The sequence below is a fragment of the Gossypium raimondii genome, chromosome 1 (genome assembly GCF_025698545.1).
Source record: "Gossypium raimondii isolate GPD5lz chromosome 1, ASM2569854v1, whole genome shotgun sequence".
Lineage (NCBI taxonomy): Eukaryota > Viridiplantae > Streptophyta > Magnoliopsida > Malvales > Malvaceae > Gossypium > Gossypium raimondii.
In genome coordinates this window covers 48,489,230-48,505,462 of record NC_068565.1, presented here as the reverse complement: position 1 = coordinate 48,505,462, position 16,233 = coordinate 48,489,230, and the positions used below count along the sequence as shown (strand labels likewise).

At 32.1% G+C, this 16,233-nt stretch overlaps 3 protein-coding genes across 5 annotated transcripts; 2 read left to right on the top strand and 1 right to left on the bottom strand.

Moving 5' to 3' along the window:
• Positions 1-550, top strand: LOC128043089 (arabinogalactan protein 23-like). Its single transcript, XM_052634937.1, has one exon. It carries the CDS (start codon positions 102-104, stop codon positions 336-338), a length of 237 nt encoding a protein of 78 aa, XP_052490897.1. The 5' UTR covers positions 1-101; the 3' UTR covers positions 339-550.
• A 3,898-nt stretch (positions 551-4,448) lies between these two features.
• LOC105786232 (arabinogalactan protein 23) lies at positions 4,449-4,923 on the top strand. Its single transcript, XM_012612580.2, has one exon. It carries the CDS (start codon positions 4,547-4,549, stop codon positions 4,781-4,783), a length of 237 nt encoding a protein of 78 aa, XP_012468034.1. The 5' UTR covers positions 4,449-4,546; the 3' UTR covers positions 4,784-4,923.
• A 266-nt stretch (positions 4,924-5,189) lies between these two features.
• On the bottom strand, positions 5,190-11,945 carry LOC105786231 (serine/threonine-protein kinase Nek6). Of its 3 annotated transcripts, none has more exons than XM_012612575.2 (14): positions 11,738-11,945; positions 11,244-11,368; positions 10,921-10,987; positions 8,527-8,592; positions 8,349-8,395; positions 7,893-7,938; positions 7,726-7,806; positions 7,603-7,645; positions 7,446-7,495; positions 7,122-7,203; positions 6,994-7,043; positions 6,800-6,873; positions 6,627-6,678; positions 5,190-6,544 (listed from the first exon to the last, which is right to left on the bottom strand). In XM_012612575.2, exons 2-14 carry the CDS (start codon positions 11,360-11,362, stop codon positions 5,390-5,392), a joined length of 1,932 nt encoding a protein of 643 aa, XP_012468029.1. In that variant the 5' UTR covers positions 11,363-11,368; positions 11,738-11,945; the 3' UTR covers positions 5,190-5,389. The 3 variants fall into 3 exon arrangements, with proteins under 3 accessions (XP_012468029.1, XP_012468030.1, XP_012468032.1); XM_012612576.2 differs by lacking the exon at positions 11,738-11,945 and adding an exon at positions 11,444-11,700; XM_012612578.2 differs by lacking the exons at positions 7,893-7,938; positions 10,921-10,987; positions 11,244-11,368; positions 11,738-11,945.
• Positions 11,946-16,233: the final 4,288 nt, after the last annotated feature.

Genomic DNA, 16,233 nt, shown 5'->3' with positions numbered 1-16,233 from the left:
AACAATAACATATAAACATATAAAGAAAACCAAATTAATAAATTTTGTTTTCCATCTCGCAGCAGGTCTCTCGACTCTCACTAAGCCTATTCTTCAATACCATGGACATGAAGAAGATCTCCTGCGCCGTCATTGTCGCCGCCGCCTCTATGAGCGCGGTCCTGGCTGCTGACTCCGCTCCAGCTCCAGCTCCAGCTTCAGCTCCAGGTGCAGCTTCAGCTTCAGCTTCAGCAGCTGCCCCAGGCCCAGACTCCAACGTCGCAACCTCAACAATGCCTGTTCTTGTGTCCTTGGTTGGAGCCACCCTTGTTTCTTTCTTTTCCCACTATTTGCAGTAAGCCAGCAAAAATCTACGAAACCGTGAAGTATTGAAGAATCAAAAATGGTGAATGAATAAATGTAAAATATTACTCGGGGTTCAATCCATTGTACTTGCTTTCTTCTTCCCTTTTTTTTTTGGTTCATCACTTCATTTGTACGTTTATTAAAAATAATAATTTGAATTCCATGTGATACTTTGCACCCAAAAGAAAATACTTTTGTTCGTTTATATATTTCCAAAATGTTGGCCATGGGAGATTACGATTCTATTAGCTCAATTTATATCGATATTATATTAAAAAATAAATATTAAAAATACAAAAATAGCGAAATAGATATTTCCAACAACGATTTTACTAAAAAATTGTAAAATATAATTAAAATAATAAGAAATTGTTTAAATTATAATGAAAATACAATTAAAGAGAATATAAAGTGTAATTCAATAGTTTTTAGTAAGAAAAATTTTAAAATAATAAGATATTATTTATTTATAAATTTGAATATGATGAGCTTTTGCAACTCGTGAAAAGAAAAAATGTTAAAAGAATTTATTATAAAAATTAATGATTTTATTTAAATTATTTTTGTCTCTCATATCTTACATATTTCTGCTCTCTTTTTTTTACTTCCAGTGTAGCATCATGATTTTTAATCTTTGTTTTTTGATATAATGTCTAGAACTACCCATAGCCCCTCTCCAACCCTTAAATAATAAGATAATGCACCTCAGTACACTCGAACCCACATCCTCTTGCACTAAGAACAACAAAGCCAATGCCAACTGAACTAAGACTCAATCAGCTACTCCAATTAGTTTTTTTTTAAAAATCATGACTGTCAATCAGCTAAGACTCAATCAACATTTTATTTGGTGATTGTGTGCATAATTCAATTTTAACCAAATTAATCGAATCAAATTATTTCAGTTAATCAGTTGGTCGCCGAATCTAATTCGGTCAAAGATCGATTAAGGGCTTTTTAAAATTTCAGTTAACTATTAATGAGTTGGTCACCGAATTAATTGATTAACTAAAATTATTAATGATAAAATATTATAGGCCCAATATATTAGATGTGTCCAAGGTATTATATAAGGCCGAAATATAAAAATTAAAGAATGAGCTTAAAATAAATTATATTTATTTAAATTATTATAATGAGCTTTAAATCATAATAGATTTATATATTTTTAAATAAAAATTAAAAGAAAAAGGCAATGTTTTTTTTTATCATTAGCGCCACTTGAAACCAGATCATCTTTCATTTTTCTTGACTTCTTTTTTTTTTCATTTCATCACTGAGTCTTAAACTTTCTTGTTTCTAAAGTTGTATTTTTTCATGTTTCAAATTTATTTGAACAAAACAAAAAATATGTAAAAATTTTGGTTAATTCAATTAACCGCCTGAAATAACCGAAATTATTTCAGTCGGTTAAAAGATTTTGAAAAATTTTCGATTCGATTATCGGTTAAAATTTTTATAATTTTGGTTAATTTAATTAATAGTAATTCAATTTGGATATTAAACAAACGGACCGTTTGAACATCTCTATTTGGCACTACTTAAGGGATTTTATTCCTTTAAATGGAGGTTGGTTGAGAAAAGGATTCCGCCTAGACTCTCTTTGTGCTAGATGTGGCAAAATTGTGAGTCTCGTTGATGCGTTGTTGCACTATTCGAAAGCTGTCCAAATTAGGCAATTAGCTGGATTAGATTTTTCTAATCTCACTGTGTTGAATTTGCTTGTTTTGCTTTTTGATTCGATGGATAGTGCCATGAGGAACAAGTTGCTAATGACGCTATGGAGCATCTGGTTTGCTCGAAACATGTTTTGTTGGAAGAATGAATCTGTGGCAGCGGCTGCCGTTTTATCTTTTGGCATATCCCATTGCAAGACTGGTTAAGCGCAAATTCGATAAAGTACAAGGTGGTGTTGGTCATCTGAGCATTGTAGCTGGTGATCACCGATGTAGTGAATGCCGACGGTGGATGAAACCGCCTGAGATTTCAACCATGTAACGTAGATGCAACAAGTTTTGGGGTGGACCAATTGACTAGTTTTGCAGCTGTAGTGAGGGATTCTAATGGCGTTTTTGTTAAGGGCCTTACAGGTCATCACCGAGCCAACTTGGAGCCTAAGCTAGTTGAAGCTTTTGCGATCCGGGCGGCTCTTCGTATGGACGGTGTCATGGTTGAAAGTGACTATCTTCAAGTGATTTCGGCTTTGAAACAAAGTGGATAAAGATGTCTATGATTTTGCCTTTTGTTTGTTGGATGCGAAAGCAAGGGTAGCTCATTTATTTACGAGGGTAGCCTTATTTGGAAAATCTTCTTAGTTTTTTTCTTTGTTTCAATCCATAATGTTATGTTTAAGGATAAACCTGTGGGCTTGAGATTTAATTTTTCTCATCTTTTTTATTGATTTATGTTCTGGAATTGTTTCTTATTTAAAAGAAAATTAATGATTTTTTTAGAAGAAAGTAATGGTAATTCTTTTATTAAAATACGTATACATTTGGAATAATCCTTTATTTTTATTTTGAAGAATTTAATCTTTCTACATTTCGGATAAAATACAAGTCTAATTGTTAATCCCGTTAAAATTTATTGTTAAATTCAAGCTCATTGCAACATGTCTACTAAGCGAGTACTTTTTTAATTTAATTTTTTCTCAACAATTAAATTTTATTAGAGAATAACAACATGAGATCACGTCAAAATATTTGTTTAAACCAATATCAAAGAACTCCAAATCAGAAACATAACTAAGATTTGCCAAAACAGAGAGAGATTAAATTTCTTTGAAAATAAAAGATGGATTAAATTCTAAATTTTAAAAAGTATAAGGACTTGAAACATATTTTAACATTTTATTGAGATAATAATTTTAAGTGATTCTTTTAGAGGTGATTTTGAAAGAATGATTTAAATTATTTTATTTAAATATATTATATGAAAACTATAAAAAGCAAACTACTATTAATTTTTTTTGTTATTTTTTAATTAGATTGATGAAGGATTAATTCATAATATTATTTTACTCGAGAGTTTATGGCACCAATTTAATTGAGTAAAAATAAAAAAATTAAAAATTAAATAAAACAACAATAAAGATAATAATGTGATTACAATTTTTTTACTTTATACTCTTAAAAAATTATCCACTAATCTCACTTAAAAATAAAAATGTCATAATGCTTTCTTTCTTTCTTTTTTGTAAAAATCATTTTAGCTCTTTAATTAAATTTTCATTTTTTAATTTTTGAATTTATTTTTTTGTCAAATCACCTCAAAATAAATAGAAAAATTAATATCATTAACTTTACTAATGTAGCATACAAGTGGATGACATGTCAAGATTTAATTAATTTTTAAAATTTAAAATATTAAAATATATTTTTATATTTTAAATAATTTTAATGATTTTAATTTTAAAAATAAATTTTATATTTTTTGAATGTTTAAATTTTTAAAAATTAATTAAATGTTGACTTGTGTTATCCACGTGGCAATCCACTTGTATGCCACGTCAATAAAGTTAAAAACAGTTAAATTTTTCATCCATTTTGTAGTAATTTAACAAATGCTAAAGTTTCAATAAATTCTTGCCAATATTAGCACCAAGAATTTAAGAATATAAATCCAGTAACCCAAACAAGATGCCCAAATAAGAACATCCACACCTAGACTGATAAACTATTCATACCAAATGGGTTATATCCATTGATAAGTTATAAAGAGTTTAACCATAGATAATTTCTTAATCATCCCATCAAATAAGTGGAAGATTCATTAAACTGTGAGACATTACCCTGCCATAACGTGATGTGCTTTCAATACCAATAAAAATTAATCCATACAATAATATTTAACATTCAAAAAACCATCAAATAAAATGTGTCCCACGCCGAAATATCACAAGTACCCCTCACCCCGGAATAATTTAAAAAAAACTGATCATTTTTAATAATATTTATTAATTTTCAGCTTTGGCCATCAATTTCGGCCCTAAAAACATGCAAAACCAAACAAAAACCATATTTGAAGCTCACAAGAAACCACTTCTTCCTTAAAATAGACATTCATTTTACGTATAAATATCAACTCACTTCAGCCATTGTTCTTCAGGCCTTTGAGAAAAGCAAAATAAAAACACAATAAATTTTGTTTTTTTCATCACATCAGGTCTCTTTACTCTCACTAACCTTTATTCTTCAATACCATGGACATGAAGAAGATCTCATGCGCCGTCATTGTCGCCGCCGCCTCTATGAGCGGGGTCCTGGCTGCTGGCGCTGCTCCAGCTCCATCTCCAGCTTCAGCTCCAGCTGCAGCTGCAGCTTCAGCTTCAGCATCTGCCCCAGGCCCAGATTCCAGCGTCGCAATCTCAACAATGCCTGTTATTGAGTCCTTGGTTGGAGCCACACTTGTTTCTTTCTTTGCCTACTTTTTACAGTAAGCCACAGCAAAAAATGGATGAAACCATGAAGTATTGAAGAATCAAAAAAAGAAATGGTGGATTAATAAATGTAAAAATACTACTTGGGGTGCTTTCTTTCTTTTTGTTCATTGTTGAAGATGGCTTTCTTCACTTTACTTGTTTGTACGTTTATGATATATGTTTGAATTCCAAGTGATACTTTGCACTCCAAAGAAATGACTGTTTGATAGATATGGTAATTTAGGGTATGATATTAAAAAACACAACAATAACAAAAACCCATTTAATAAATATGAAAGTAATGTAATCAATATGCGAATTCGCATTCCTGCCATTATAGATAGCGATCAGGTCAAATTGACGGATATAAATATGTTTTCTGAAAAATTCTGGCTTTCGGATATTGCATATGCTTAAATCGACATTTCTGCTTTGGAACAATAAAAGATCACCAGTGTCGTTGTTATTCCATAGAAATCCCCCAAAATATAGTTTCTCGAGTTTCTTTCTCTTCAAGCAAACCAGAAGAAGTACACACTTTATGTCAAATATATGTAAGAAGGCAAAAAGAAAACATTTTCTCGCAACGATGAATAAATTATGGCTCCAACCAATTCATGAAAGTTAGGTTGCACCGGTGAACTTTTGGGCAGCCATGAGACTCTTTGTTAACCAAATTGCTGTTTCTCTTGACGACACAACTTCTTCCCCGAACGGTCGCAGCACACCAGCAAGCTCATCGATTTTGTCTTGTTTAAGAAGCTGGGCACATAGCTCAAGCAGAGACTCCAATGCATCAGCTCTTTCCTGGCTCGGATTCTCCCACACACTCTTAATTTCGTCACCGCTCATGGCTGTCAGTTTACTCAGTAACGATACATCACTTGCCGTCAAGTGAACCGGTCGTGCACTATCTTTCGTATTATTCTCGGATGCTGCTCCTGCTTCACCTGCACTTGGATGCACAGCATTACTTTCAGATGACAAATAGCTCGTGTCAGCACCTTCTGTTGTTGCATTATGACTACATGTTTTAGTTGACGAGCATATTCGATCAACATCAGTCTCATAAATAGTAGATGATGAACTTCCGTCATCACGGTACCCATTTTTATCATCACAACTTATACTGGAGATTGTCAGTTTACTAGAATCCCTCGATATATCGAGAACCTCTTTTGCTGCTTCTTCAAGAACCTGAACATCACAGATTGTCTCATCTTTTTTATTTTTAGTCTTCATATCAGCTTCAGGAAAGTTTTGAGTGTGCTCAAAAGTGGGTTCTTCTTGTTCATCATGCTTAGAATTGAATGCTGTCTCCAAAGTAGACTCCACATCAGCATCCTTTCGGGGAACACTTCTAAGCTGAGCCTGTTTGTCTCCGTTGCTAACACTTACTTCGGAATCAGTGGACGTGTCTTTGGAATCACTAGTAGCGTTGGATATTTCAACTGCACAGCTAGTAGGATCAACCCTCTTAGTGACAGGGTTGTCTTTGGTACTAGCAGAGGATGCCGGCTTTTCATGAGTAGGTGAACAGCTTACATGTACATCAGCCATTCTCGGAAATGGATGTATATTTCGTTGTCCATTCGATACCCCAGCATCTTTAATCCCAAACCCCCTGTCCTTCCCAATACCAGGTTTGTTCGAAAATGATTTTCTAGGTGTCTTCTCCTTTGAGCTGTTTGTGGGCTTTACCGGAAGATAAACCGTAGATGGATTTCTGCAGCGAAGGACATGAGGTTGCAAATGGGAGTGTCTTAAGAGTTCAGAAGCCTGAAGTATCAGAATGCTCAGGATCAGTATGGATGGTAGCATTTAAAACTAGAAAGCTAAATACAGGATCACTTGCACTCACAGTTGGTCTGTGTTCCGGGTTCTTCCTTAGCATGCTCTTAATTATTTGCTTCCTGAAACATGAAGTCATTTCATTTTCTACAAATATTAGACATTCTAAAAGGAAATGAAATAGCATTATCAGTATCGTTAAGTAACACATCCATAAATGATTATATGGAAGAAAATGCTTACAGCGTGGAGGAATACAAAATCGGGAGAGGAGAAATGGATGATCTGTTGATTTTGTTAACAAGTCCCGCCATATCCTATTTGTTACCAATAACTTCAGTTTACTATAGACTCTATAGCAAAGCAAATTACAGACAAATTGATGGTAGTTTAACGATACTAAGGCAATGTCTATAGCTTGAGTTAGAAGAACTCACTGGAGCTCTAAATGCAGGTTGATGTGCAGCAATCTCAAACATGCAGCAACCTGGAATAACAAATCTATCACTCGTAGTTGACTCTATAACAGATTTTCCATCTCGGGATCATGCTTTGAAATTCTTACCAAGTGACCATATATCCGATTTATAGCCATAAGGTATATCTGCAAGGAGCTCCGGACACATATAGTTGGGTGTGCCAACAACCTATTGAGTGTATGCAGACAATGTAAAAGAAATGGAATGAATCCTTAAAAAGTGGTTTTGACAAATTCTATAAACAAAACTACTAAGATATTTATTAACAATAGCAGTTCATTTCTTTTTTTTTCAATCAGAAGTACTTGCAAAATAATCTAAGTGCATTGAAGGAATTGTAAGACAGGTTTTCAAAGAAGAATTTTCCAAGAAAGTTTCATAAAAGGGAAAAGATTAGCACGAGATCATACCGAGGAAGCAAGGTCTTCAGTGTTAAGTAATTTTGCAAGTCCAAAGTCACCTGTACAGTCCATATAAGACATACAAATCTTAGAAGGCATATTAAAAAAGGAGACAAAACCTGATAAAGAACACGAGTCCTTTATAGTAATCCTTTTGTCTTCATACCAAGCCGGATGTCATTATCCTTCGTAAGGAATATGTTGGAACACTGAGATGAAATAGAAATTAGAGAATAGCATCCTCATTTAAGAACCTTCTTCACCAAAGGGATGATTATAGAAGTATTACCTTCATATCCCGATGAAGAACACGGTTTGAGTGTAGGTAGTCCACAGCCAACAACAACTGAGTCATCCACTTGCATATTTTCTAGAAAACCAAAGAGAAAAATAAGAGGGTTAATAACATCTCTAGCAGGTGTATATAAGTAGTTTAGTTGCAGTATTTCTCATTACCTCCTCAGGAAAGTGCATACCTCTGGCCTTCTTAATTAGCTCAGCCCTTATTCCAACAAAAATTAGTGGAATTTCAGTTACTATTTAGTTACATTATAATCTGATTAAAAACAGATGATCATGACACCTAACAATACAGTCTGACTATAAATCCGACTCATTAACTTTTATGGTCAGTGTTTCGGTTGAAGGATTACAAACTTGACAATATGAATATGAAGTATTTTGATCATTTCTTAGCCAATCTACCAAGATGAATTAGGTTACCTACATCTACAGCTGACACAAAAATCATACTAGTTAAATTTAGCAGTGAGAATTTATGTCAGTTTTTAATACAAATGAAGTCTACGAGCATAAAAATTCCCTAGAATGTACATAAGATGATTAAAGAACTTGCATATTCCTCCAAAATCTTATTCAAAAAAACGAAAAACTCCTTTTTAGGTAACTTACATGTCCCCTCCCTCACAGTAGCTAGTTACAATGCATATACTGTTTCCCTGAGAAGCATGAACACAAATTAACAAATCAATGAAGAGTAAATTTTGTGCTTAGCAATATAAACAATAATATTGTGCATAAACTCTTTCATATCCATTGTAAAACTAAAATACTTGTAAAGCCACTTCACCTTATCAACCCAAGCATCTTTGTACTCGACAATATATGGATTATTCAATTTGGCAATCAGTTCCATCTGCAAAAAAGAGGCACAATTGAGAAACGGTCTCAAACAAGGACTGCCAGGACATGAATCAAGGTATTCTTGGTTTGCAATATGAAAATATTACTAATATCAAAGAATGAGCTATCCAGGTATCATTTGTATCTTATTTGGCATCACGTTTACACAAATTATGAGGGTCTTACTTATCTTTGGACAAGTGAAGGCATATTTTCCCCAACTATACTAAATTCTTTCTCAATCGACTACGAATCTTCAAACCCAACTTTTTCTGGTGAGAAGCCTATTTCCAAATTCAGGAAACATATGTTGGATTGCTACATATGAAATTATTCCCTCACCTCAACTACATCAACGGTTGCTTCTCTTTGTGCCTCAAACCAGACACACTATAACTAACCGATGGATATGGCAGCAGAGGGGAAACAGCACTTGGATGGTCGAACCAACATGAACAGTTTTTAGATTGTTTCCAATTGACTGGTTCTAGGTGTGATGTATGCGTCAATAATTTGTTATAATAATGACCATAAAAGGCTAAAACAGCAGAATATACAAAATATATTTGTATAGTCTGTAAAAAAAAACTGTAACTCACTCCAAAAGGAAAAATAAAGATCGCAGGCACAGCCTTCAGAGTGGCAACAAGGATGGGAAATGGAACAGGGGCAAACTAAAGGTTTAGAGCATCCCATTGGGTAGTTAAAGGTGTGCAACCTAAAGGGTCAACACATGACAAGGTTGGATTGTTAAATAAAAAATAGACAACCCAATAACAAAAACGTTTCTGAAATCAAGATTCTATGGTCAGCGTTTCATTCAACCATAGAAAATTGAACACTAAAAAAGATTAATGAAAATGGAATTTAACTGCTCTAGCCAAAAACTGAGATGATGCCAGTGCAGGAGACGGACATAATCCCAGATGCAGATTGGCTCAACAGATCCAAGATTACCTCCGTAACCAAAACCCATGATGTTGAATTGTTGGGGGTTGGAAAGGGGGGACAGTACCGCAATTCCCATACGTACAGTACGTGACATGGTGAGACAACATAACCCACAAATCATTGCAATTGCTGAGACCAAGGTGCACACAAGTGAGGTATCGAAGTTTTTTGATAGACTGCCTTTTGATTCCTGGCTTTGACACCAGCACAATCAAGCACAAGGAGGGTATTTGGCTTTTGTTGAATTCCTTTGCAGTGACCATTGAGCAACTATGCGATGCTGAGCAGGATATCCATGCCATGGTTAAGTTACCTCTTTCCAACTCGTCTTGTTTGCTTTCTATTATATATGCAAGCCCTAGGTTTAGAGAATGTAGACTATTGCGGAATAACCTGATGACTGAGTATGAAGGGAAAGAAAGGGGCAAAGGTCATCAAACTTGACCTGGAGAAGGCCTATGGTAAATTGGAAACGAACTTCGTCCAACAGATTCTCTTTTTTTCATGTTCCCCAAAGAAGGGATCAATTTGATAATGCAATGTATATCTACAGCTTCCACCTCTATGCTCCTAAATGGCACCAAACCTGAAAGCTTTCAACCATTAAGTAAAGAGTACTAGTGGGCGCAGGGAAATTTCTTGCTCTTTTGCCAGCACTTAAAAGTTAGACCTCTCCCATAGCTATCACAGTTACTCGGCAAGCCCCTACGCAAGGATGGATGAAACTTAATATTGGTGACTATGACTGGAAACCTCAAGAAAGCAGTAGGGGCCCTTATTTGAGATCACGATGGCAACTGGATATCTGAATGCCATCGACATAATCCACACATGACAAACTTAGGGGCCGAGCTTTGGGTGTTGAGAGATGGCCGCCATCTTGCTCATAGCCTAAATATTGTCAATCTTGAGATCAAAGTTGATGCAACTGCTATTGTAAGTTTAATAGCTGATGTTAACGGTTCTAATGCTTTGCTTCCAATATTGATCGATGACTATAGTATGCTCATGACTACCGTCCGGCTGACTGAGGTCAAACATACCTTCAGGGAAGGAAAGCAGAATGCGGATGGTTTGGCGAGATTAGGAAGCTGTTTTCAAGCTAATGCCTCCTCAAATAATTTTAATTTTGTGGACTGTCTTTATGTTTGTAATGAACCGCCTAAGTCAATTTCTTTCTCATTGGCAAAGGCCAATGGACTTCATGTTATGCGTACTATCGATTAATTAAGTTTTTTTGTACCAAAAAAAGAAGCACTCTAGAAAATACCAAATAAAGGTATGTGGATAATCAACATGAAAATATTAAGGAATAATCTCTGCAACTTTCACCACAACTCACATTTTAATTATTTTTTTTTTAAAATGAGGAAATATTTTAAGAAGTGACCTCTTGGTGTGCTGTTCGCTTAAACTTCTCAGTTTGCTTAGCCAGCCGAATCCTCTTCAACACATACCTAACAGAATAAGAAAATTAAAGATATCATACTAAGTCAATAATTGCTAAAAGACGTGTAAACAGACCGACAGCTGCCAATAATGAAATTAAGGCCACATATTCAGAATATAGGCATTGTTGCATAACCAATCATAAGAAACCTTGATTTTAAGCATTCCAGGATTTCATTAGTAAGAAAAACAAAAACAAAGAACAATCCCTCCCAAAGAGAAATATTGTTTAGAACTCACTTGAATGTTCCTCAAAATACTTACTTGATTTTCTCAAGTTTATGGAGAACAAGAAAAGCAGCTCCAAAAGCTCCTCTTCCAATCTGTTCTATAACTTCATAGTCTTCCATCTTGGACTTGCCATCACCATTGTGACTCGCCATGGAGACCTTCAAAAAGACCAAACATTAATATCCAGGTTTTTTTTGTTCAACAAAAATAGAAACCCATATCAGAAATCTCACCCAAAACAAGTAAATGAGCAAAGAAAAGAAAAAACCCAAGCTCCAAAATTTGATGCCTGGGCAAAGAAATTTGCAGAAAAGGCAAAAAGCACACCAGGACAGAACTAAAGAAGTTGAATACAGAGTAGTAAGCTCTCCAAAAGAAAATGGTAGGATCTTAGTTGTAAGAGACAGACCCAAAATTAAGTAAAGCTAAAATTTGACAATGATGATATCAGAGTGATAGAGAGAGAAGAGGATGGAGAAACAAAAGCAAAAGCAACATCCAACACTTAATAAATAAATAAGACTTACCAAATTAATAATAACTATTGGAGATCTGATTATATATATAAAGGGAAAACAAAGGAAGTGGGTGAAAATGAAAGATATATGAAGGTCAAGTGGAGAAGGTGAGGTGTGGGAAAAACCAAAGTGAAAGGCAAAAAAGCTTTGCTTGCATTTGCAGATTCATGGGGAGATCAACTTACATACACACACATATAAACCAGGGAATGTTTTCTAGCATGTAGTTGTACAGTCACCATCTTTTATTTAATATATATTACCCATTTTTTCTAAAAAGGAAAAAAACGAAAGTAATATTAGAGCTTTTTTTTTTCTTTTTTGGTAGTCTTTTTTTTTTTTTTTGAAAAAAGTCTTAGAATGTTCCAGAATGGGTCAATGAAAGTGGTGCTTTTGAGGGTCAATAATTTAAAATTAAATACTTTGAAAATAAAAATACATATATATAAAAGGGAAAATAAGTTTATTTTTATAAAATAACCATTTTATTATTTTTAATTTTATATTAATTACCTTATCATTGTTAATTATCAAAATTAAATATTAAAATATTTTTATTAAGTTTGTCTTCAATATTTTTAAAATTAAAATTGTAAAGATAAATTTAATAAAAATATTTTTAAATTTTAATGGTAAAATTCAAGAGAAAAGTAAAGTTATAAATTAAATTTAATAATAGGGTTAAATATAGTAAATATTAAAACCATGCATAAATTTTGATGCAATGTGTAAAATATCATAAATCTATAAATAATCATTTATTTCATCTAGTTAGTCACATTGTTTTTTTTTATGTAGATAAAAGCAAAGCCCTAACAGTAAAGTAACTAACGTGACTCAAACTTAGACCGCATCTAGAGCGGTGAACACCTTAACTATCGTGCCAACACACGAGTTCTTGTCAACCCTACTTTTAAATTTTAATTATAGAAAAGATATTTAGGGATAATGATGAATGGATTAGGGGCTTATTTAGCAAGTTAATTTGTTGCTTAATTTAAGCATGACCCAACTTAGCTTCTCTGTCAAAAACAATGTGGTATTATGTCACTCTATTTTAATTTCTCCCCAATCTTACTTACCAATGCTCTTCTCTTTTAAGAAACAAATTACTTCACCTAATTAATATGGCCATGCTTCAAAGTTCAAATAGAATAATTAAACATCAAAGACACCAGCTTATAGAGTTAATTCTTTGTCACTCAATTTGAAATTGTTTTAATTTCATCCCTAAACTATCGACATTATATCAATCGGACCCTTCGTTATTAAAACCACTAAAATTAAATGACACATTAAATCTTACATGGCTAAATTCAACATGACAATTTTAAATAAATAAAACGTTGTCACATAATTTTAAGAGTAAAAACTAAAAAAAAAACAAACGATAAAACTTAAGTAAATGTTTCAAAAACCTAAAGACTAAGATTTTTAGGCGTTCCATTTAATAGTTAAATTGAAAATTTTTTACCAAAAGACCTAATTGATATAATCTCGATAATTTAGAATAATTTAAAATTTAAAATCAATTTAAAATGATTAGTGTAATAATATGGGAAATAATATATTTAGTACCTCTGTATTAAAATAAGTTACAATATCATCAGTATTAACCTAGTTCAATGTATATTGACTAAATAAATTTGAGATATTACTTTATGAAATATCATTTTTATCCTAGGAAAAAGCCTAATAATTCATATATTTTTCTTTCATAAAATTTTTAAAAGTAAAAAAAAAAAGCCCAATAACTCAAATATTTTTATTAATATTATTATAAATAAAATTAAAAATTACCAACCCTCAAACATAAAAATAACTTTTTTTTAAAATAATTTCATTATAGGTTCCGATGATATCTAGTTTTTTTTGACACAATGCTTAAAACTACCCATAGCCTCTCCTCAACCTATAAATAGGAGGATAGTGCACTTCAGCTTACTCGAACCCACATCCTCCTGTATTGACAACAATATTCATACCAATCGAATTAAAATTCGACCGGCACATAAAAACAAGTTTTAGCCTATTGTCAACTTGTTGCTTATATTACATATTGGTAGGGTAAATACCAATATGTAATATGTAATATGTAATATATGTAAATGATAAAAATGAGTATTACATAGGTTGTAATAATTTATTTAACACGTAATATATTAATTTACATAATTAGATAATATGAAAAATTATGTATATATAACACATAATAATGAAAAAAATATAATATAAAATATTACAAACAATATATTTACAAATATTATAAAAATATAATGAGCATCACATACAATGATTTAATAAATTATGACCTTTATAATGTATACATGTTGTTGTTATTGTTTTTGGTGTAGATATGCTCATGAGTCAAGCCATTCGTCCAAGTCTGAAGGTCCGTTTAAAAAATAGGAATATTTAGATAAAATACGAGACTAGAAAATAGGTTTAAATAAAATTCAAGGCCCGATTTTTATATGGGTCGAGTCTTAGGTAAAAAAAATTAGCCCAAGTCCGGCCCTACCTTGCCCAAATATATTATGTTATAAAAATATTATATTAATTATGTATGTTAAATAATAATTATATATTTTATATTTATATTAAATCAATAAGCCAATAACAATTAAACTCATTGTCCAAAACCTAAAAAAAAAAACATTACCCAACTAAATAACCCAACCTAAAATATAAAATTTTAAAATTATATTTAATACAATAAAATATTTATTATATTTATTTTAACATTTTAGTACATTTAGTGTATTATGTTTTTGAAAAAAATTATTTTTAAATAAAAATCAATCTAAAAATAAATAAATATGGGCGGGTAAAGTCGGACCCAGGTTTATTTTTCTTAATTTAGGTCAAACTTAAATAAAAAAGTAAATCTATTTTTTAAATTGGACTCGAACTTAAAAAATAAATCTAAATACCTTGCCTAGGTCCAACTTGACCATGAGAACCTTGGTGATTCGTGTTCTTTATATATATTATTTTGTGTTTATTGTCCTTTTTTTTCTACTTGCACTAGTTGTTCATCTTGATTTTATGTTCTTATGTCAATGCATGTTCTCTTTTATAGATAATTTTATTTTGTGCATTGTTGTTTCATTAGTGTTTTTTTTTCTATGTCTTGGAGTTATTTTATCTTCTTATCATGACATGTGTCATCTACTGTTGACAATTTTTGCCCAATTTTTCTTTTTTTTGCTAAATCTTTTATATTTAATTTTTGTTTTCATTTGGTGATGTGTATTCTTTGATGTTAAAAGAAATAAATGAAGAAAATGACTAGTGATAATTGATAGAGATGTAGAGAGGGTGTGTGAGAATATTTAGGAGAGGAAGAGAGAGAGAAAGCTATGTTTATGAGATAATGGAATTAAAAATATAAAATTTTGGAAAATTTTAAATATATTATTAAAATTTTAAATATATATTATTAAATTTAAACTATATTAGCACATTAGAAATCTTATCACACGTACACAATATACAATGAATGATGAAAAATATGGTTTGGAACAAATTAATAGTAACAAATGAATATATACGATATTAAAATAGAAAAAAAATTAGAATCTCATTACACGCGTATGTATATGGAAATATTAAAACATATTATAAATATTATATACAATTAAAATAGTTTAAATATTATCCACAATATTAACAGTGATGGAGAAGAAGGAGAGGGACGGTGTCAAAAGAAACCAGTTCACCCACTCTAGGACCGAGAACTGGATAGGTAGAGGGACTTAAGATGCATGATTAGCGTATTAGGGTTTCGAGTGTAGAAGAGTCCCACTACTAAATGATATATTGGGATATTTATAGGAGATGTAATGGCCCAATGGAGGGCTCAATCAAATCCAATTTGGTAGAGATAAAAGAATAGTCCCCCTTAGTCAAGAGGTAGGTTATAAAGTGACCACATGCAAGTTACCTAGTAAGTGGTAGTTTTTACAAATAAAGTAACTGATAGAAATTGCAAGAACTTACCGAAAAAATTTGTTTGTATTTAGATGAAGGGTACAATTATTGGCCCAATGACACAGGAACATACCGTGCTTTGAGAGGCTTTTGAAATTCGTGCACAATCTTTTTAATAATGTGTTTGTTGATGGTATTCATATTCATAGTTGATTTGCATAAATTGTGCTTTATTATTTAACTAGTGGTGTGTCCATTAACTCAACAATCCAAAAATATATAATGCATACTCAAGTGGTGCAATTGTCAATTAGAGAATCCGGATTTATACAATGGATACGAGTCGTATGTATATCGCAGATGCGATTAATGAAAATGTAAAATAGAAGATATTTAAGCCATCCATTGACAATATAAAATTAAAAGGTATGACATATAAAACGTAAGAAATGCATACTATTCGTTGACGTAAGAAATGTACACTATCTATTGGTAATATAAAACGTAAGCGATATAAAACCATCCATTGATGATATAAAATGCAAGAATTACAAACCATCCATTGACGATAT

Bases quoted from the DNA above. Each gene is read 5' to 3' on its own strand.
- LOC128043089 (XM_052634937.1), top strand. From the start codon at position 102: ATGGACATGAAGAAGATCTCCTGCGCCGTCATTGTCGCCGCCGCCTCT.
- LOC105786232 (XM_012612580.2), top strand. From the start codon at position 4,547: ATGGACATGAAGAAGATCTCATGCGCCGTCATTGTCGCCGCCGCCTCT.
- LOC105786231 (XM_012612575.2), bottom strand. From the start codon at position 11,362: ATGGCGAGTCACAATGGTGATGGCAAGTCCAAGATGGAAGACTATGAA. The intron at 7,646-7,725 runs GTAATACTTCTA...ATTTCATCTCAG, and splicing joins TTCTTCATCGGGATATGAAG to TGTTCCAACATATTCCTTAC. The intron at 7,204-7,445 runs GTATGATCTCGT...TACACTCAATAG, and splicing joins CTGAAGACCTTGCTTCCTCG to GTTGTTGGCACACCCAACTA.